This window comes from Poecilia mexicana, unplaced genomic scaffold (genome assembly GCF_051168715.1).
Source record: "Poecilia mexicana isolate PSO_F unplaced genomic scaffold, ASM5116871v1 scaffold_4, whole genome shotgun sequence".
NCBI classification, from domain to species: domain Eukaryota; kingdom Metazoa; phylum Chordata; class Actinopteri; order Cyprinodontiformes; family Poeciliidae; genus Poecilia; species Poecilia mexicana.
The window spans coordinates 11,216,869-11,236,884 of record NW_028263373.1 but is presented as its reverse complement, the minus strand read 5'-3'; the positions used below and the strand labels follow the sequence as shown (position 1 = coordinate 11,236,884).

General features: G+C 39.3%; 4 protein-coding genes across 6 annotated transcripts; 2 read left to right on the top strand and 2 right to left on the bottom strand.

Moving 5' to 3' along the window:
- Positions 1 to 193: 193 nt before the first annotated feature.
- Positions 194 to 1,096, bottom strand: LOC106916799 (14 kDa phosphohistidine phosphatase). Its single transcript, XM_014985334.2, has 3 exons — positions 868 to 1,096; positions 495 to 619; positions 194 to 407 (listed from the first exon to the last, which is right to left on the bottom strand). Exons 1-3 carry the CDS (start codon positions 1,079 to 1,081, stop codon positions 315 to 317), a joined length of 432 nt encoding a protein of 143 aa, XP_014840820.1. The 5' UTR covers positions 1,082 to 1,096; the 3' UTR covers positions 194 to 314.
- Positions 1,097 to 6,420: 5,324 nt separating this feature from the next.
- Positions 6,421 to 10,647, top strand: sele (selectin E). The gene is made up of 14 exons (XM_014985366.2): positions 6,421 to 6,525; positions 6,640 to 6,722; positions 6,836 to 7,240; positions 7,346 to 7,450; positions 7,544 to 7,735; positions 7,833 to 8,024; positions 8,160 to 8,348; positions 8,478 to 8,654; positions 8,761 to 8,943; positions 9,076 to 9,264; positions 9,372 to 9,557; positions 9,674 to 9,853; positions 9,965 to 10,097; positions 10,212 to 10,647. The coding sequence occupies exons 2-14, from the start codon at positions 6,680 to 6,682 to the stop codon at positions 10,270 to 10,272; spliced, it is 2,235 nt and encodes a 744-aa protein (XP_014840852.2). The 5' UTR covers positions 6,421 to 6,525; positions 6,640 to 6,679; the 3' UTR covers positions 10,273 to 10,647.
- Positions 10,648 to 12,341: 1,694 nt separating this feature from the next.
- sell (selectin L) lies at positions 12,342 to 14,981 on the top strand. 3 transcript variants are annotated; one of them, XM_014985369.2, is made up of 9 exons: positions 12,342 to 12,463; positions 12,533 to 12,579; positions 12,667 to 13,062; positions 13,164 to 13,268; positions 13,713 to 13,892; positions 14,067 to 14,246; positions 14,335 to 14,424; positions 14,516 to 14,537; positions 14,642 to 14,981. In XM_014985369.2, the coding sequence occupies exons 2-9, from the start codon at positions 12,552 to 12,554 to the stop codon at positions 14,712 to 14,714; spliced, it is 1,074 nt and encodes a 357-aa protein (XP_014840855.2). In that variant the 5' UTR covers positions 12,342 to 12,463; positions 12,533 to 12,551; the 3' UTR covers positions 14,715 to 14,981. The 3 variants fall into 3 exon arrangements, with proteins under 3 accessions (XP_014840855.2, XP_087861383.1, XP_087861384.1); XM_088005257.1 differs by having other exon boundaries at positions 14,627 to 14,981; XM_088005258.1 differs by having other exon boundaries at positions 14,516 to 14,549.
- A 2,310-nt stretch (positions 14,982 to 17,291) lies between these two features.
- LOC106916813 (tubulin alpha-1C chain-like) lies at positions 17,292 to 19,951 on the bottom strand. Its single transcript, XM_014985367.2, has 4 exons — positions 19,868 to 19,951; positions 19,021 to 19,243; positions 18,799 to 18,947; positions 17,292 to 18,715 (listed from the first exon to the last, which is right to left on the bottom strand). The coding sequence occupies exons 1-4, from the start codon at positions 19,868 to 19,870 to the stop codon at positions 17,741 to 17,743; spliced, it is 1,350 nt and encodes a 449-aa protein (XP_014840853.2). The 5' UTR covers positions 19,871 to 19,951; the 3' UTR covers positions 17,292 to 17,740.
- Between the last annotated feature and the right edge of the window lie 65 nt (positions 19,952 to 20,016).

Sequence of the window (20,016 nt, the reverse complement as noted above, 5' to 3'; positions counted from 1 at the left end):
CATTCCAGCTTGCCCACACCTTCCTGTATGGAATTTACGCTTGCCAAACAAACTTCAATTTTCATGAAGTGATGCCAACAGAAAGGTAAAATGGGGAAAATTGTCTATATTAAGATCCTTGATTAGCCTTTAGAAAAAAAAAAGAAAATGACTGAACTTGGCCTTAAAAATATACAAAGCATTTTATACAAGATTTCACTGAGACCAAAGAGTTTAATGCTGTATTTAAAATATAACAGACCAGATGGTTAAAGTATCATTCTGTGGTTTGGTGCATAAATACAGGCAGGCATTTGGAAATGAGAACAAGGCTCCTATTTTTTGTCATCGGACCAAGTGACCTCATAGTCACCGAAGACAGTTTTCAGCTTCTCAACAGACACAGAGTGGTCTGCTTTCCCAAAAGCCTGAAAAAAGAAGCAAAGAAAGCATTTATATGACAAAAGATTTCAAGAAAAAAAAATTATATGTCTTTAATTTTAATTCAAACTCACTGTGGATTCTCCAAACACCCTGATCTTCTTGTCCTTGTTGTTGTGCTCAATCTTCCCTCCTCCAAGGCATTTACACTCCATCCCTAAGGCCTCCAGAGCCGGACTGACCTTCTCAAATATGTGATCTGCATAGATAACATAAAAATAGGTTTAAATCACTTAACTCAAATAACCAACACGTGAAAGCTATTTATTTTGACTGTAAATCTCCTAAAGCCGTGGTCTGCATTATTCATTCTCGAAAGCGTGCTAAAAATTGTGCAGCTGAACTTTTGGCGGACAGTCCGGTTTGATGGGCACAAAGACAACACTTAAAGCAGAACTGACACACTTGACGCTCCTCTTGCAGCAGACCTGCAACTTAGGAACTTACTGTGGTACTCCGCACTTTTAGTGCCTCGTACTACGTCTTTCTGTGCATCGCCATCTTTTACTTTAACTCTTAGCAGTATGTATTTAAAAGTCCCCTCGGGATCAATCTCAACATCGGGAATTTTAGCCAGAGCTTCTGCCATTGTGCCTACAGATCTACCAACGCTATCAGTGAGCCTCCGACTGATCAGAGACCTGCCAAGCACGCTGAGCATGATACGTTCACGCGATTGGTTCCTTTTGCGTCAGGACTTCTATTTCCGGTCTTAAAGCGACAGGGCATTTGCAGTTTGGCACCACATACTTGCGACGCGTCGAATGCGCACGCTGGTGACCTCGCGTGGCAAACACATGAAACGTTTCGCTTTGTACACACACCTCATATTATTGCGTCTTGAACTTTGCACGTCATTACTACACACTTAAATATTTTATTTGGATCTTATTTTAGAGGCCAATACAAAGTAGTCATTGCGAATTGCCAGTAAGTGGATACATGTTTTTTTTTGTTTTTTTTTTTACAATTTCTACTGAGAAATAACTAAAGGGTTGTGCCTTTGTACTCCCATTAAGAAACATCTTTAATGTTAAATAACTTGCAAGTTATTTAAGGTGTGACTCTACCAGCTCTGCACATGTGGAGACTGAGATTTTTGCCATTTTTCTTCCTCCCAAAATAGCAGAAGAGCAGTCATATTGGGCAGAGACCTCTTCCAGAGATAGCATCTTTAAAGTCCGGTCACAGATTTAAGTCTGGACTTTGACTGGGACATTGCTACATATTTATGCTTTGATCAAAACCAATTCCATTGCAGATCTGGCTGTCTTTTCGGGAGGCTTTTTATTTGCTAATGTCCTTCAACAAACCTCTGAGACCATAACGTTTACGATTGTAGAACAAGTTGTACACAAAAGTGCACGTTTGTTTTGCATATTTGTGGATGTTTACTGGTTGACTTCTCTTAACAGCAATATACACAACAACTATACTCAGATTTTCCAAACAATGCTTCACAAGATTTGAGGAAAACTGATATTGCTAAATCTGATGGCAGAAGTTTTCAACAAGAGATTGTATTGTTCTCTGTCCATGTTTGTTTTGATTTGCTCTTGCCTATCAGATACGGATTTGGTCTTTGTTAATCATAACATGGTTTGAATAATAAACTTAAAATGTTATTAAATTTTTGGTTTGAAGAGCATTTCAGCAGACAGCAACATTGATGTTTATCATTGCTCAGAAAGTCTTTTGGATGCACTTGCAACAGAGGTATTGGTGTCAGGCAAAAAAAGAAAAAAAAAGAGAGAGAAGTCACAGACCTCTTGTGAAGTGGAATGCAACATTTTCTGTAGGAAACTTGTCGTGTAATCTTGCCTGAATTACATTTTAAAATTCATATATCTGTTTCAGTGTCCTTGTATAAGTATACAGTGTTTGCACTGTAACAAATGTAATTAGATAACCAGTATAAAAGTTATATATATTTTGTCCTTGAAGTGCATAAGAGTGCATAACTCTTACACTTTAAAGGGGAAGTAGTAAAAGTTGTGAGGACTCAGTTGATATACCCACATACTAAATTAAGTTTGGGTCTGGACTTTGAGGCGACCATTCTAACACATGAATATGCTGCGATCTAAAGCATTTCATTAGAACTGTGGTCGTTTGTCTGGGTTGAAGTTGAACCTCAACCCAGATCCCAAGTGTTTTGGAGCCGTCTTTCTATCAACTGTGATCAGCTTCCCTGTCTCTGAGGAAGGAAGGCATCTTCACAACATAATGCTGCCACCACCAAGTCCTATCATTGGTGTGTTTTGTTCACGATGAAGTGCAACAATAACAACGTGCATATAAGCTAAAATCTTTCAACAGTGTTTCTTTTTGTCACTAATTTATAAAGGCCAGATTTGAAGAATGCACAAAAACAGTTTTCAGGACTCATAAAACTGCATATCATTTTTGTTTTCAGTTTGAACTACTGTGCATTAGTCTTAAGGTGTTTTGGATACTGTTAGCATCAGCAAAGGATTTTTTTGTAATTATTTTTTTCAGAAACATTTGGGTAAAAGAACAGATACCTTTATAACTATAAACAGAATGGCAAGAGTTTTTTTATGTCAAACTGTTTTGCTTTGCTGATGTGTTACTTTTGATTTGTCGCTTCCTGACAAAACCTCTTTGCACTTTGTTGTCCACAAGACAGTCATAGATTTAGGTCAAAGGTCATAGTTTTATGTCCCTGCATGTTGATATTGCCTGTTAAACATTTTCCTCAATGATCTTGCCAGTGATTACTCTATCTTGTAGCTTTAGGACTGGAGTCAAAAAAGACAAAGGATTGAGAGGAAGCCACAAATTCATGTTTAACTTGGATGCAAAATAAGTCGTTGTCAACATTTTTGCATTTTCTTTTGGTAACTTTGTGTCATGCAATTTGGTCTGTGTTGTTTTTGAGCATCTGCAAAGCTGTTTTATTGTCTCTGCATAAGTTATTTTTTTTGTGTGTGTTGCAGTTGTAATTAGGTCACAAATCTAAATTGAAATTGTTGCAGGTCTAGTCCAAATCGTAGCTACACATTGGAGCAGTAATTAGCACTGTTGCCTTGCAGCAAGAAAATCCTGGGTTCAAAAGTAGGAAAGACATAAGAATAGAACTTTTCTAGGATGACTCTTGCTCCCTTCCTGTTGCTGGAGAGAGGCATGAGATCACCTGCCCTGCAATAATTAAGCAGGTACAAAAATTTGGATGGGTGACCTCCTCTAAATTACATCTGTTTTAAATGTTTTAAGCAAAGCTTAAAACCCTCATTTTGCCCCAGGGCGCAGTCCTGTGTGAGTTAATCAAAGAGTTGATATTGTTTTTCTGGGGAAGAGGAAGAGGTAGCAAGGTATCAAGGAGCAGTGGCTGCTGTCCGACGCCTTGAGCCAGAAAGGAAGGAAAAGAACTGACAGGAATAGAAAAAGTCAGCCTGCAGGCGCCTCTGAGCCTGCATTAAACAACTTTCCCATTCCCAAGGGGAGTTATCAAAGATTGTCCATTCATTTTGCTTCTCCTCTTTGCATGATGATGTCCTCATTCTGGAAATTCTGATTTAGTTTTGGGTTGCGAAACATATGTTAATGTTTACACATTGTTTGTCGGGAAAACCCTTTGGCATAAAGGTAAAGGGCCAAGAAGTTTAGGTTAATATCTGTTCAGTTCACATTGTTTAAACAGCTGGACACCAGCTCATCAATTTATTTGGTTGTTTTTGCTGTTTACAGATGAAGATACATTGAGCACACATGTACTTAGAAGACTTTAAAACTTAAAGATCTAATTTATTTTCATTGATAGTGCAAAATGATGTATTATTTTAGTTGCTTTTTTGTAAACTTTCAAAATCAAACAACTTTATAGTCATATTCTTTTGAGAAAGACATTGTCTTAAAAGAAAATGAGGTTTGACCACTGAATCCTCCAAAAAGATAGAAACAGGCGCCAATACTAATCAAATGTTAATTCCACCTGCTCAAATAGAGTCGCTTTGAAATATACAGAAAGGAAAGGAAGAACACCCTGATTTAAAAAAAAAGTAGTAAAACATTCTTGTGAGGAGCTCAACAACAGTAATTGAATTTAATTTGTATACTTCTTACATGATGAAGCCGAGTTACTCTTAAAATTGTATGATCAAAATTCTTAGGAAGTAGATACTGTTATTTCTTACAGCTTCTCCCAGAACATGGCCAAGAAACATTTTCTGTCAAATCTAATCAGAGCTCCACTCTGAAAAATAACAAGAATATCTGAGTTCCCGGGAAGGAAACACAAAATAATTAAGAAAAACTAAAGAAAAATACACAATGCCGTTTTTGCAGATGAGGGTGTATTGGGTAGCAGGCTTCATTTATCATCCAGCCCTGACATCAGTAACAATGAAATGTTGGAGGAAATTTCACTTGATACTGATTCTTCCAAGTCATTACTCCTAGTCTGCACGCTCTTCATTTTAGAGGTCAAATGTTGATGCTGTAGTTCAACAGCTGGACTCATCAGGTAAGTTTGCTAGGAAACTTATCTGGGACCTGATGATCAAACATCAATTACTGAGCTAAATTTTTTTCATGTCTCATTCACATTAAACTTGCCTTCTTATCTAGCAGACTAAAAGTTGTGCTAGTGCAAACATGTCAACTGATTAGAGCTCTTTTGCACATTTTATATCCATGCAGACCATATTATCACTCACATCGCATGCACAGCGATCCACCCACACTGTCGAATGACAGCCACTCTTCTTTGAACTATTAAAACACAGCCAGACAGTTCACTGAGGTGCAAAGGCAAGCTTCTCCATTCTAATGAAAACAAAACAAAGAAAATAATCCTTCACACGCCCTCCCTACAGAATAGTGCAATAGACAACTGGACAACTAGATAAAGAAAATTTGAATATCTTGGTCACACCTGGGCAATAAACTCAGCATCAACCACCACAAAAGTGACATCCAAAATATGGTCCATCAGCAGTTTTATTATGGCTCATACCAAAATATGAGCCATCAGAGATTTTCTGTTAGCCACAAACTCAAAGAGCTTTTTGTGGGCACCACAGATTCTCCTGATCCTGCACAGAAGCTTTTCCCTGCCTATTTGGCTCTGTTGTTCCACAAGCTTTTACGAAATACATGTTATCTTTTGATTCCTGGCCCATTCGTGTGTGCAATACTTCTGCAGAATTCAGGATCTTAAGTGGTACCATGCCCAGTCTACCGGAACTGACTAAAGCACATATTTTTATTTGCTTTAATAACTCACATGTCACATATACTGAGTCAGCACTAGGAAACTGGTGAAAGCAGATAACCAAAGCTCCCTTAAACATGACGTCATGCCAAAGACGTGTTGAGTAACATTTGACTTTAGTTTCTACTATGGTATTTTAGTCAGAACACGTCCCTAAAATATGTACATTGCTGATTAAATGAATTCAAGGTTTGAGGTCTTAAGCCATACATTCTCTTAGAAAGCAAAGAAGAGTGTGTGTTCATCGGCTTGTTTATTTTAGTATCTGTTGCATGGTTCTGGTTATTGCAATCCATTTCTTGTGTTTGGAGAACATTGATAATAACACCAGACTGAAAGAGTGATTTTTTTTTTATTTAAACAAAGTTTAGATAAACAAAGAATTAATCAAACAATGTATAAACAAGCGAAGAAATAAGTAAATAAGTTGATTTGAATAATTCAGGCTCAAAATCAATCTGAACGATATTTATCAATTTCATACTGTAAGAATAATATAAAGTTTTAATTGAATGACATGAAATTATATCACATTTAAATATAAGGTAGCATAAACAAATCATAAAGTATATTAGTATATAGTTTGTACAAACACAACCTAGATAAAAAAATCCCACTTAAAAACTAGCATTTTCTCTTTGAAAGTAAAAATAAAAAGAGAAAGTTTCTAGATATCAAGAAGTGAAAGGAAACGATATGTGAGGTTCGGGGAAATTCCATGGAAATGCATCACTGGAATGAAGGCTTCCTGTAAGCCTGAACCGGGTCAGAGCAAAGTATAAAAACAGGCTCCTCAGCAAATCAAGCTCAGAATCGTTTCAGGAGAATCACAAGACTGTTGAAGCTCTTCAGCCATCAACCCTAAAACTGTGAGTTCACTGGATTTCATTTTATTTTATTTTATTTTTTTGCTGTGATCAGGTTGCTAATGCAAAACTTGGCATTGTTTTGTCTTAATGCACAATTTTTGTTTGTTTTGACAGAAATTCATCTTTGGATTTAAAAAAAAAAAAAAGTGGATATATGATGTCTGCCTCGTTGATGCCATTTGTCTTTTTCTGCTCAAGTATGTAAAAATTAAATTCATTAATAAAAGTCACTTTTTAGCTTTTGTGAATACATATTGATGATCCCTTATGATCCCACAGTGTAACACGTGTCTTTGTTCTCTCTTCAAAGTGCTGTGCATGTGGACTGGTGTGGAGTGCTGGTCCTACTTCCACTCAGAAATCACAATGGACTGGGTGTCAGCCAGGAAATGGTGCCAGACAAGTTATACAGACATGGTCGCCATCCAGAATCGAGAGGAGATCGAGCACCTGAAAAGAATGCTACCGAGGAAAGCCGGCTACTACTGGATTGGGATCCGCAAGGTTGGTGATGTCTGGACCTGGGTCGGGACCAACAAATCACTCACAGCAGAAGCAACCAACTGGGCTGATGGTGAACCAAATAATGGCCAGAATGGGATGATCTCAGGCCAAGCTGAGGATTGTGTTGAGATGTACATTAAAAGGGAAAAGGATGAAGGGAAATGGAATGACGAGCGGTGCTCAAAGAAAAAGACCGCTTTGTGTTACACAGGTGAGGACTTTATTTTGTTTTTCTAGTTTTGTTCATGTTATCATGAAGGCGTCCTTAAAGATTAAAATCCTGAGGATTCATCAACTATGTGGTATTTTTTTGCAGCTGCCTGTAAAAGCGACTCATGCGTCCATGGTGAATGTGTGGAGACCATCAACAGCCACATGTGTAAATGCTCTCCAGGTTTTTATGGAGAAAAGTGTGAGCAAGGTGAGAAATTGTACTTTATTGTTTCTAGTTGTGGTGGAGATTTTTTGATGCTTGCGGCATTAAACATCTGAATGCGCTATGTTCGTTTTGCAGTTGTGCAATGCGACAAAGATCAAGTGATCGCTCCTGGAAACGGAAACGTAACTTGCAGTCACAAGCACAAGAACTTCTCCTACGACTCTTTTTGCCAGTATTCATGTGAAGAAGGATATCAGCTTAGTATGCCAGAACCTCAGAAATGCCAAGAAACAGGGACATGGTCAAAGCAGTCCCCGACATGTGAACGTAAGTTGAATTGCAACACAAAGATGAAATGACTCAGCATCTACATCAGCACCAGCTTCTAAAGCCTCTAATCCGTTTTGTGTCCTGTCACCTGCAGTGATTCAATGCCAGGAGCTGTCTGCTCCCGAAAGAGGATTTATGGAGTGCTCTGATCCACTGAGAAGTTTCAGCTATCGCTCCAGCTGCAGCTTTACCTGCATGGAAGGATACGAGCTGGACGATTCGTCCTCCATCACTCTGCAATGTGAATCATCTGGAAAATGGAATGCATCAGAGCCATCATGTGTTGGTACGGCCACTGATTGTTCACAATTCAAACAGCTCCGAAATGCAGATTAAATGTCCTCTGTGATGTTAAAGTTAACATTTATGTCTTTCACACATGCTGAAGAGCTTAAGTTTGTTTCTGTTCTCTGTCATCCAGCTGTTCAGTGTCCGGCCCTCCAGAATCCAGACAATGGTTTCGTTACCTGTGAAGATGATACAGACATGAGGTTTAGCTACGGAAAGAGGTGCAGCTTCAGCTGTGCCCCTGGCTACCACCTGATCGGATCAGAGATGATCACCTGTACATCAGAGGCTGTTTGGAGTGACAAAATGTCGCTTTGTGAAGGTGAGGCAACAGCTAAAGTGTTTTTTTTTTACAGAATTAAAAATAACACTTCTTACCATTGTTCTCTTAGCTATAATATTATGTTATAAGAAAAGAATTGGAGTTTATTAATAAGGCCTTGTTTCGCAGCTGTTCAATGCCCCGCCCTCAAGGATCCAGAAAACGGCTCTGTGAAATGTGAAGATGGACATGGCTATGAAAAGAACTGCAGCTTTAGCTGTGAACCAGGCTTCGAACTGCAGGGTGTGCACACCATTCAATGTTCTGAGGATGGACAGTGGAGCAATGGCATTCCTACCTGCGAAGGTATGTGTCTTTTATGTCTTTTTTTTGGCAAAGTTTTTAATAGACTTCTCTTTTGTGTGACATCTTAAGGCTTTCCTTATATTTAAACTATTACTTTGTGTTGTAGCCGTCCAGTGTCCAGCCCTGCAGGGTCTAGAAAACGGTGCCCTGAGCTGTGACACAGAGATGAGGTTCAGCTACAGAACGTCGTGTAGCTTTATCTGTGATCCAGGCTTCGAACTGCAGGGGGCGCACTCCATTCAGTGTTCTGAAGATAAAAGGTGGACTGATGCCGTACCTTCCTGCACAGGTTTGTTCTCTGTTTTTATTTTTTCCACATACTTTTCAATCTATATATATATATATTTTTTTTTTTTTCCTGTAAAACTTTGGGACATTTTACAGCTCTTCTAAAGGTTAAAACTATCACTCTGTGTTGCAGCTGTCCAGTGCCCAGCCCTGCTGGATCTTGAAAACGGTGCCCTGACCTGTGAAGATGATGTGGAGATGAGGTTCAGCTACAAAAAGAGCTGCAGCTTCACATGCGTCCCTGGCCATCGCCTGGTGGGACCGAGCGAGGTCACATGCACAGCAGACGCAGAATGGAGTGGGACGATACCACACTGCGAAGGTGAGAAACGTCTTAGAGTATGCCCGTCTTGTTCTTCATAATTCAGTTACCTGCTATGCGTAAAAGAAGCCTTCACTAAATATACATTTCACACTCTTCCGTGACAGCCATCACCTGCCAGAATCCGGATGGGGCAGCTCACATGATTGTAGAATGCAGCAAACCTTCGACCGACCTGGGCCCCAGCTCCACTTGCAGCTTTCGCTGTGAATCCGGCTTTGAGCTGCGGGGAGCAAACACCACTACATGCAGTCAAGATGGACAGTGGAGTGAGGCCCTACCAACCTGCAACGGTATGAAAAAAATAAATAAATAAACAATGGCCTACGTGTAGATGTTGCTGTAAGCAGAGATTTATTGCCATAATTGTAAGATTTATTTTTTAAGATCATTTCTTTTCATCCCTCAGCTATCAGGTGCCCTCCTCTTGACGCTCCAGAAAACGGTCACATTAATTGCTCAGACAGCCAGCCGCTCTTCAATTCTCAGTGCTCCTTCGCATGCGATCAGGATTACACGTTAGACGGACATGAGATCCTGACCTGTGATCGCAGTGGCAGCTGGACCGGAAAGAACCCCACTTGTCAAGGTAAAGAAAAAGGAGAATTAAACATACTCAAATAAAAGAAGAATTTATGGCTCGAAGCACAGCTGAGTGGAAATTTGGTCAGATTGTTCACATTTCACAATGTCTCCACAGCTAGTCCGGCTTCTGCCACTGTTATTGCCACTGGTGTGGCAGGAGGAGCCACTGCTTTGGCATCCGGTGTGTCTCTGACCATGTGGATCTTGAAAAAAATGAAGCAAAGGGCATCTAAGTTTGAGCTAAACAGGTAAATTTTGCATTTATATCTCTTTTTTTTTTTTTTTTTTTTACCAAGTTAAATATAAAATTTGAAGAATCACGGCACTCACCTTGTTTTCTTCTTAATTTTTTTTCCTTACAGCACCTCTGACTCGGAAGAACCGCTTCAGGTCTACAAAAGCAGCGATGACAGTCTCATCTAAGCCACAGATATTCACAAAGTAACAGACAGAAAGCATGATTTAACCAGAAAGGATGGACGTGGCATGTGTGAATTTTCTCCCAGTGGGAGTTTGATATTGAACATATTGTTCTATCAGTACGCTGGAAACGTATTTTACTTTGGCTTTACTGTGAATGTTTTATAAGATTGTGGGTGTACTGTGAATTATTTTGGCATATTAATATCAGTATTTATATAGTATTATTTATGGGATCTGTATTTCTGAATGTTAAGTATAAAACTGATTTAATGCAAATATCTCCTGTAGCTGTTGTTCATCTGCATCTGTGAGTGTATGGATGGGCGAGTTTTCTATATGCGAATAATCTTAATAAACATGGTTAAAACAGCAAAATGTCAAACTGTACTCATTACTGTGCTCACATCATCATGTCTTATATAACAGGTCAGTTTTATTTCCATATTAAGTTCAGAGGTCCTGCTACCAATGCAAAGGTCCTACTTGTATGTTGGTTCAGTCATCCTATTTGTCTACAAATGTTCCCACATAGTGATTGATGACAGCCATCCTGTCCTCCTGACTCTGCCCTGACCTCGGGGTCGGCAGGGGTAGATGAGCAATTCTGATTGGCTTACCAGGAAGGAAACTACGCTGCTGAAGTTGTTTGTTCCACAACTGATCAGCATTTCTTGTTTTTGAGAAGTGGCTGTTTCGCTTGTCAGCACTTTTAGGGGAACACAGAAGAAGTAGAAGTCAAAGTTCACGGCAGATACCATTACTTCTTTATGTAACATCTCAATTTCTCTCCTTATCAGAGTTAAATTTCTTATACCTGCTGGTTCAACCTCCATGTATTTAGTCCTTTCCACAGATTTTAGCAGCAGTTTCTTGTTCCTTCCAAGAAATTGCAAACCCTTTTGGACATGTATCAATTCCTTCCATAAAATTATTTTGTTCTACAACATTATCATTTACTCTTGTCAGTCAACATGAACACATTGTTATAAGGAATGCTGAATAGTCATTTCCTGTAAAACTACTAGTTCTCATTTTATTGCTTGAGTCATTATAAACAAAAAATGTTGAACCTGTTAAACTCTGCCAACTTTATTTTAATCAATTTATTAATCTTTCCCTAAAATGTTTCCCAATTTGAACAATTTATTTTAGAAGAACCTCTGCTGTCACTGATGATATTGTTCACAGTTGTGCAAAGACTGTTTTATGACTGTACATTAGTTTGTACTTTGCTCTTGTATAATGCTGTAAACAGATTAGAATAGATAAAACATTCCTCTAAGCAAGAGTTCATGTCACTTGAAGTGTCAGTGTCACCAAAATGAAAAGTCCTGATACTATAATTATAAACACAAGTAAGAAATCAGGTAAACTCTTTTATATAGCACACTACATGTGAGTACATCAAACATATTAACATAGAAAAACACAGAGGATAAAACAAAACAAAAGATAAAACTTCACACATGTGGCATAAAGCTGTATAAAACATATTGACTGGGGTAACCACACAGGTATGTTTTGCAGTTTTACTGCATAACATGCTCTGCTTTTTGAAAAAACTACAATTGATAATAACACACAAGATCATTTTGAAATAATCTTCTAAAAGAAGTAAATAAAATATAACAAAGGACTATATGGAAAATTGATCTTGTGCTGTAACGCACGGCTTCCCAGATTCCTAAAGAAAGTAAAAAAAGGCTAACGTTAATCAACCAGGTGATTGATGGCTAGACTTTGCAGCTTTGTCCAGTGAGAAACTACAAGTGAGCAGTTTTTCACCTGGTGAGTAGTTTTTCTATATTTTGATGAATGTAGAAACAAATTATTTATTCTCGTACAGAAACAAAGCATAAAACTATTAGCGCTGAGAAGAAATAAACGAAAAACCTGCCCCTTGAGTCACCTTTATCAGAAATGAGTGGAATTCCCCCAAAACATTAATTCTAGATAAGCACTAGGCCAATAAATCATTCAGTGCCACTATGACACACATCCAGCTATTCTATGATAATGTTGGGCAAGTATAAAACTCTTTCACTGACCAAAAGCTGTGCCAATCTAATATTCAACTTACTGTATGAACCTCATGCGTACGAGGTTCTCTCTTTGATATAACTGGGAAAACAAATGTTAGAAATTAAGCATTTTTACAGTTTTTGATTATTTATTACGCCAGCAGTTCTGGGTAAGTAAGACATTATACAGTTGCAGATTATTAACTATTGCTAACTATTCACTTTATCCTTTTAAATAGGTAAAGCTGCTCATTGAAGATGAAGTGGCTTCTGTTCATCATTCTTGGTGGGTTTTGATTTTAATACGTTGAGCTGAATAAATATTAGCTGCCGTTGTATGGAAATGAATTCTGTTCCCTAATGTCTTTTTCAGGTTGGTCTTTTGCAGAGGCAACATGGGGCTGGACATACCACTACTCAAACAAAACAATGACCTGGTCTGAGGCTAGAAAATGGTGCCAGGAGCATTTCACAGACATGGTGGTTATCCAGAACCAGACAGAGAACGACTACATCGTTTCCATATTGCCGAACAGAACCAATAGTCCGTATTACTGGATTGGACTCACAAAAAAGCACATAAATGAAACCTGGAAGTGGATTGGTAACAACAGCACCTGGGTCGGTGAACACTCATGGGCAGATAATGAGCCAAACAACAACCACATCACCGAGTTCTGTGTTGAGATCTACATCAACAGTGGACAGAACCGAGGGAAGTGGAACGATGAGAAGTGTGCCAGAAGCAAATACCCAGTTTGCTACCAAGGTAAGTGGAACAGATTATTTTGAGGAAGCAAGTCAGTTAAAAGTAAAATAAAAAGGTGCAACGTGGCTTCAGAAGTAACAAAGAATATTTGTCCTGAACAGCTCAGTGTGATGATTCGTCGTGTGTGAAAGGAAGCTGCCGGGAGACTTTAAACAGCACAGCCTGCCTGTGTAGTGATGGCTATGAGGGAGACAAGTGCCAAACAGGTGATGATAAAGATGTTTCTAAAAGACCGAAATGCATGAGATTCACAGTGCATAGCCAGGACACAACCATCCAACTTCAGCGGAAATTGTGCCAAAATAGCCAATGTGCTAACGATCTGTCCTGTAAAGTCATGTTCAATTTATCAAATATCAGGAAGAGCAAAAAGACAGACTGAAGCGGACCACTTTCTAAATTATTGTTCACACATCTGACCTACTTGTTATCTCTTTCCGCATAAGGTCATCGACATTGTTCTTGCACTCATCCTGCTCTTTTTTTTATAGCATTAAGCAGAACACCTGTTTCCTTCGTTTCCTGAGCCCCACTTAATTATCGAAATATGCACACATCAGCACTCCTGTCCTTTTTGAAACACCTAATATTTGGAAAAAGTATTTGTTCTTACATAACAGGTTTTGTGTTTGAACCACCCTTGCCAACAGTTGTGGATTGCCCCCCTCTGTCTCAGCCTGAAAATGGAGTCCTAAAATGCTCACAAGGAGGGTGGGAATTCAACACGACCTGCAGCTTTAAATGCGATCCAGGATTCGCCATAAACGGCTCGTATACGGTGACCTGCAAGGCCAACAGGACCTGGAGTGATCTACAGCCAGTTTGTTCTGGTGAATACATAGTTTTAACCTCAAATGCAGCATTACTAAATCACTAGATTGAATCTGTGTTCAATAACTTCCTTTGTGTGCACTAATATGTTTTGTGTTTTTAAGCAAATATGTTTTACACAGAATGTAATTCCAAGATATTACATCATGTTTTCAATCTGTTTGTGCCCCCAGCTGTGCAGTGCCCCCCTCTGTCTCAGCCTTCTAATGGCAACTACAGTTGCTCCAAAGAAGGCCAGATATTTAACTCAACCTGCCACTTCGAATGCCATCTAGGTTTCTTCATTATTGGCTCATCAGCCGTGACCTGTGCGGCTAATGGCCACTGGACTGGACCGAGGCCTGTTTGTACAAGTAATTACACGCAAGTACTAAGATTCTGTCCTAAAAAAAAAATCGACTTTATGGCAGAAGACAAGAAATCTGTGCTGCTTTTCCGCAGGCTATAAACAGGCGCTGCTGGCTGTTGCTGGGTGTGGAGCCTTGTGTTCATTCTTTTGCATCTGTTTCTGCTGCATACGGCACAGAAGAAGTCAGTATTTCTCCATTGGGCTTTAAAGAAATATGAGATGCTGTGAAATCCTGCTTCGCGACTGATGTCTGTGCCTGTTTGTTTCTTACAGAGAAGAAACGCGCTCAAGACAGGTCAGTGTTGAAGTAAGGAAGTTGCTCAAAGCACTTTTCAGATTCCGTACGGCCTTTAATCAATGCAATTTTGTCTTTTTTATTGACAGTCTTGTTATTCATAGGGAGCCAGAAGATGCAACGAGTCCACCCAGTGAAGTAAATGGAGGAGCAAGTGGAAACTCACTCACACCCTAACAAAATATGCAGATAATTATTATTGAATACAGATTTTTATATTTATCATGGATAACTGTTCCGTTACCTGACCAATATATTTACTATCTGTCTGTTGTCAAGTACACTGTAAAAATAAAGGTTGCATATCACATGTCTAATAGATTAAAATTTTGTATAAAATGATCAAAATGCCTTAAAATGTCCAACTTAAATAACCATTGAATGATAATGTTGTATTCTTTTTTTTTTATCTTTTTTTTTTAAATAAATGTAATTATATGGACTCATATTTTATTTATTTTACTTGTATGTCTTGGTGTTTGTACTAATGCACACGTTCTTGTATCTTGGTAGAGACCTCAACTTAAGAGAGTCCAGTGCAGTTTGGTCCTTACAAGCAAATCAGAAATTATGAACTCTAAAGGCCTAAATTCAGAAAAGCCCCTCCTTTGAACCGTGCCTTTGTGCCTGGAGATAAAAAGGTTAAACAATGGTTTGTTTGTGGACTATGCATCCTCTGGGTGGACTACAAAGACTAAAACTTTAATTCTTACTTATGTTAAGAATATTTCCTGTATTATTTACGTCATGCTGCTGGTGCCCAATAATTCCAATTTAGTACATCTTTATCTTATACTGAAAAAGAAATAATACAAATTTAAACCGAATCCTGAAATAAACAGAAATCTGATGTAGTAAAGCAGCACTATACTAGACAGTTTGTTGTCGTGTTGATGATTTGTCAGAACTATGAATCTGCTTTGCAAAGAAGATTCTTCACCGCTGAGCAGATCTGACAAATTTAAAGTCACTATCAGACATTACACAAAGGTTTGCTCGCAAAATGAATAAGAAAAGAATCGGTGGCACTGTTGTATAACATTGTCCAATTGCGATGAGTTTAAAGGTCAGGCAATGAGCGTATGAACCAAAGAAGCCAAGATTACCATAGTAACTGATAGCTGAGCAATCTTTATGAAAGACTGGCAATGAAGAAAGCCAAAATTGACGGGAAGTCATGAGAAATCCCTTTTGCCACAAGACAGGAAAACTGTGCAGTGGTTCACTTTCCGTCTGACCCACAACCCTAGACATTCATGCTGAACATTCTTGTTCTGGTGGAAAAAACAGCTGAAAAACACATTGCAGCTGCATACAGCTATGATACACATGTTCAGATCAACTTAATTAATGTGTTATATTCCCCCAGTCAAAATCATACTCTAATGTGATGTCCATTGCAAAATAAATGTGTGCATGCGTGCACAGTACATGTACTTAAACTTAGTTATTAAACACTATGTTAATAACTGAAGAGGGAAACGTTTCTTCAAACGTTTCCCTCTTCCTCTTTAAAAAACAACATTTTTTTGCATCTCTTTTGCAAACACATGCAATCTCTTGCCAGATCTTCAGCAAGGTTTCCAGCACTGTTTCCACCCCTTTGGGTCCAGTCATTTTAACTGTTCCTGCCGATGCCATTGTGAACATGGTTTTGGATTAGTAGGCGGACCCTGACCTCTACTCCTTGTTGGAACCACTTTGTTCCTCTGTGCTTGGAAAACTGGAAGTGGAATGCCAACAAAGTTTATGTTTGAGATATAAAAGTAATTTCTTTATCTCTCCCTGTCACTTGAGTAGCATAAAAAGCAGGTTTACAAGTTCTTAAATATTGAACAGAACTGGAAAGAGCGCAACCACAGACGTTTGAGGGCATTTTGTGACCTTGCATGACCAAGTAGATAAATTGTCTAGAACTAAAAAAGTGCTTTGTACTTTAATGTTTTTCTTTCTTTATTCTGGCCCAAACAGAACTTACTAAGGGACTTTTCTTTGTTTTCTTTTTGTGCTTTTAATGCCTGATTGTCGTCATGCTCGAACACTCATGGTAAAGTCACTTCCTGTCCAGACTGTGCAACAGGTCAGATCGAAGTCACACCTGTCATCAGTTTCCTTCACACTCATTTAGATCCACGTTGGATAACAAACATGTGCTTTAACAGTTGTGGGTAGCTCGTGTTTATTTTACCATAGAATATGTACACTGTGATTATTAATCTCCTGTTTACAGGGTGAGTTGACACAAAAGTGTTTCATAAGGATATTGGAACATAACATTTGGTTTCAAGTCATTTGTACCCTTGTCCCCTCACCTTGAAAAGATGGCTACAACAGGAAACTAGGAATTTGGATTATGTGTTGTGTTTCTCACTGTGCACCTACACCCTCCAATGTACATAACCTCTTACTTGTGCATAATTGTGAAGTTGAATTAAAAGTTTTTTTTTCTTTTCCTAATAAAATAAAATCTGAATAGTGTGGGATGCCTTTGTATTTAGCTGCTCTAAATGTTTCTACCGGCTTCAACATTTTTAGGTTGCCCAGCCAATGTCCCAGTTTGAAACCGTTAGAGAATCAGTGGACGAAGCGAAAGATTAGTGTGATGACAGGAAGAAGCTCCAACCTTGAAGAAATAAATCAGCAATAAAACAAGTTGAGATGACTGTTGTAATACCAACAAAACATTTTTCATTGATTAGAAGGATACGAATAGTTTAAAAAGTCGGTGTAAGAATGTGCAAAGAACAGAATACATATTTTTCATAAGGCTGTTGTGCAACTTTTATTTCAGCTTTGAAAATGTTCATATTTTTCACATATTACATTTCTTTTGAAAAATATATGGATTAAAGCATTTTCTTCCGATCCCATTACAAGATAAAATTGTCACTTTGTAAAATCATTTACAAAGTGCTTCCAGTTTCCAATCAATATTTAGTTTCCATTTGCAAAATATTAAATATACACACAAATAAAGATTATTTTTTCAAAATCAGGGTTATCTTTTGGGAATTGTCTGTAATTTCCGATCAGAAAGAAGCAACATGGTTGAATATAAATAATGTAAAATCCTAACCTGCCAGAGGTATGAATAATTATGGGCTTTATTGAACAAATAAGTCAAGTAAAGTAGAGTAGTGCTTCAAAAACTACCTTTATTATTGTTATCGAAATAGAAATGTAGACAAGTGATGCATGTCTGTTCAATATTCTTCTCCTTCATCTTCCTCTCCCATGCTATCAGCTCCAACCTCCTCATAATCCTTCTCCAGAGCTGCCAAATCCTCCCTGGCCTCAGAGAATTCGCCCTCTTCCATCCCTTCCCCTACATACCAGTGAACAAAGGCCCGCTTGGTGTACATCAGGTCGAACTTGTGGTTAAGTCGAGCCCAGGCTTCAGCAATAGCTGTGGTGTTGCTCAGCATGCACACTGCCCTCTGGAGCTTGGCTAGGTCTCCCCCAGGAACCACAGTGGGTGGCTGGTAATTGATGCCTACCTTGAAACCAGTTGGACACCAGTCTACAAACTGGATAGACCGCTTTGTTTTGATTGCAGCAATGGCAGCATTGACGTCTTTGGGCACCACGTCGCCACGGTACAGAAGGCAGCAAGCCATGTACTTGCCCACGCGGGGGTCGCATTTGACCATCTGATTGGCAGGCTCGAAGCAGGAGTTAGTGATCTCAGCTACTGTAAGCTGCTCGTGGTACGCCTTCTCGGCTGAGATCACAGGGGCGTATGTGGCCATAGGGAAGTGGATGCGAGGATATGGCACCAAGTTGGTCTGGAACTCTGTCAGATCCACATTCAGGGCACCGTCGAAACGAAGAGACGCAGTAACGGAGGACACAACCTGGCTGATGATCCTGTTCAGGTTGTTGTAGGCGGGACGCTCAATGCCAAGGTTTCTCCGGCAGATGTCGTAGATTGCCTCGTTGTCCACCATGAACGCACAGTCGGAGTGCTCCAGGGTGGTGTGTGTGGTCAAGACAGAGTTGTACGGCTCCACCACAGCAGTGGACACCTGAGGAGCGGGGTAGATTGAAAACTCAAGTTTGGACTTCTTGCCGTAGTCCACAGAAAGACGCTCCATTAGCAGGGAGGTAAAACCAGAGCCGGTTCCTCCACCAAAGCTGTGGAAAACCAGGAAGCCCTGAAGGCCGGTGCACTGGTCAGACTGGGGACCAAAGGAAAGCACATATGAAGTAGAGTTACATCTCATTTAATCTGAAAACTAAATGGGACTCCAGAAATAGTCACCAGTCTGCGGATCCTGTCCAGAACCTGGTCGATGATCTCTTTTCCAATGGTGTAGTGTCCACGGGCATAGTTGTTGGCTGCATCTTCCTTACCAGTGATCATCTGTTCAGGATGGAACAGCTGGCGGTACGTTCCAGTGCGCACTTCATCTGAAGACAAGACACTCAGATTCAGAACAATTTTCCCTCTTCATCTCCTAACATGTTGAGTGATCTTTCTTACCAATGACAGAGGGCTCGAGGTCTACAAAAACAGCTCTGGGGACATGCTTCCCAGTTCCAGTCTCACTGAAGAACGTATTGAAAGAGTCGTCTCCTCCTCCAACGGTTTTGTCACTGGGCATCTGTCCATCCGGCTGTATCCCATGTTCCAAGCAGTAGAGCTCCCAGCAGGAGTTACCAATCTGGACACCAGCCTGGCCGATGTGTACAGAGATGCACTCACGCTGTGGAAAAAAAGATTAATCATCTCATCAAGAAATGTTAAAATATATGAAGCAAGCAATGGAAAATGCTGGTCTATCCCATTTCCCCCTCTCAATTACATTTCAAGGCCACAAATCACAAGGCTTTGGCTGCCCTTTACCTACCAGAGCAACAAGATAAGGGCTCTTTTGTTAATAGACACCAGCATCGGATGACTACAGTCATTTGACTAGTCAAACTAGAACATTGGAAATGAAAACAAAAATAGTTTTCCAGCTAAGAAGTCAGAAAACAGATGCCCTTGTGTGAACAAAATCCCATTTGAATAAAGTACAGTAGCCAAACAGGAAGTAAGTGCGCCTGATTAAATACACAGATGAAAGCAGTTTCTTTAAAATATGAGAACACCCATGAAGCTTAATAAGCAAGTTTTGTGGGAGCAAAAAACAAATAAAAACACACAAGCAGTTTCAGTTTCTATGAGGCTCATGCAGCTCCTTACATAATGTACTCCAAGAGGGGATTGCTTCCTGCATTTGAAAAGGCAAATACACTTCACATATTCATGTGATAATTTTGTTATATTAGCTTAACAGTTTGTAACAAATCATTATGAATAACAGTGGCTCATTTTTTATGCTCACCATGATTCCGGAAGTTGAGAGTTTGAGGTGTTGGAAGAAGAAAAAGCTTCAAACTTTTCCCTCACTGACAGCTAAGAGTCTTCAGAAAGATGAAAGTGATGAATGCAGGTTAGAGGCACTATTTATATTCGTTTGCCCACACTTTAATC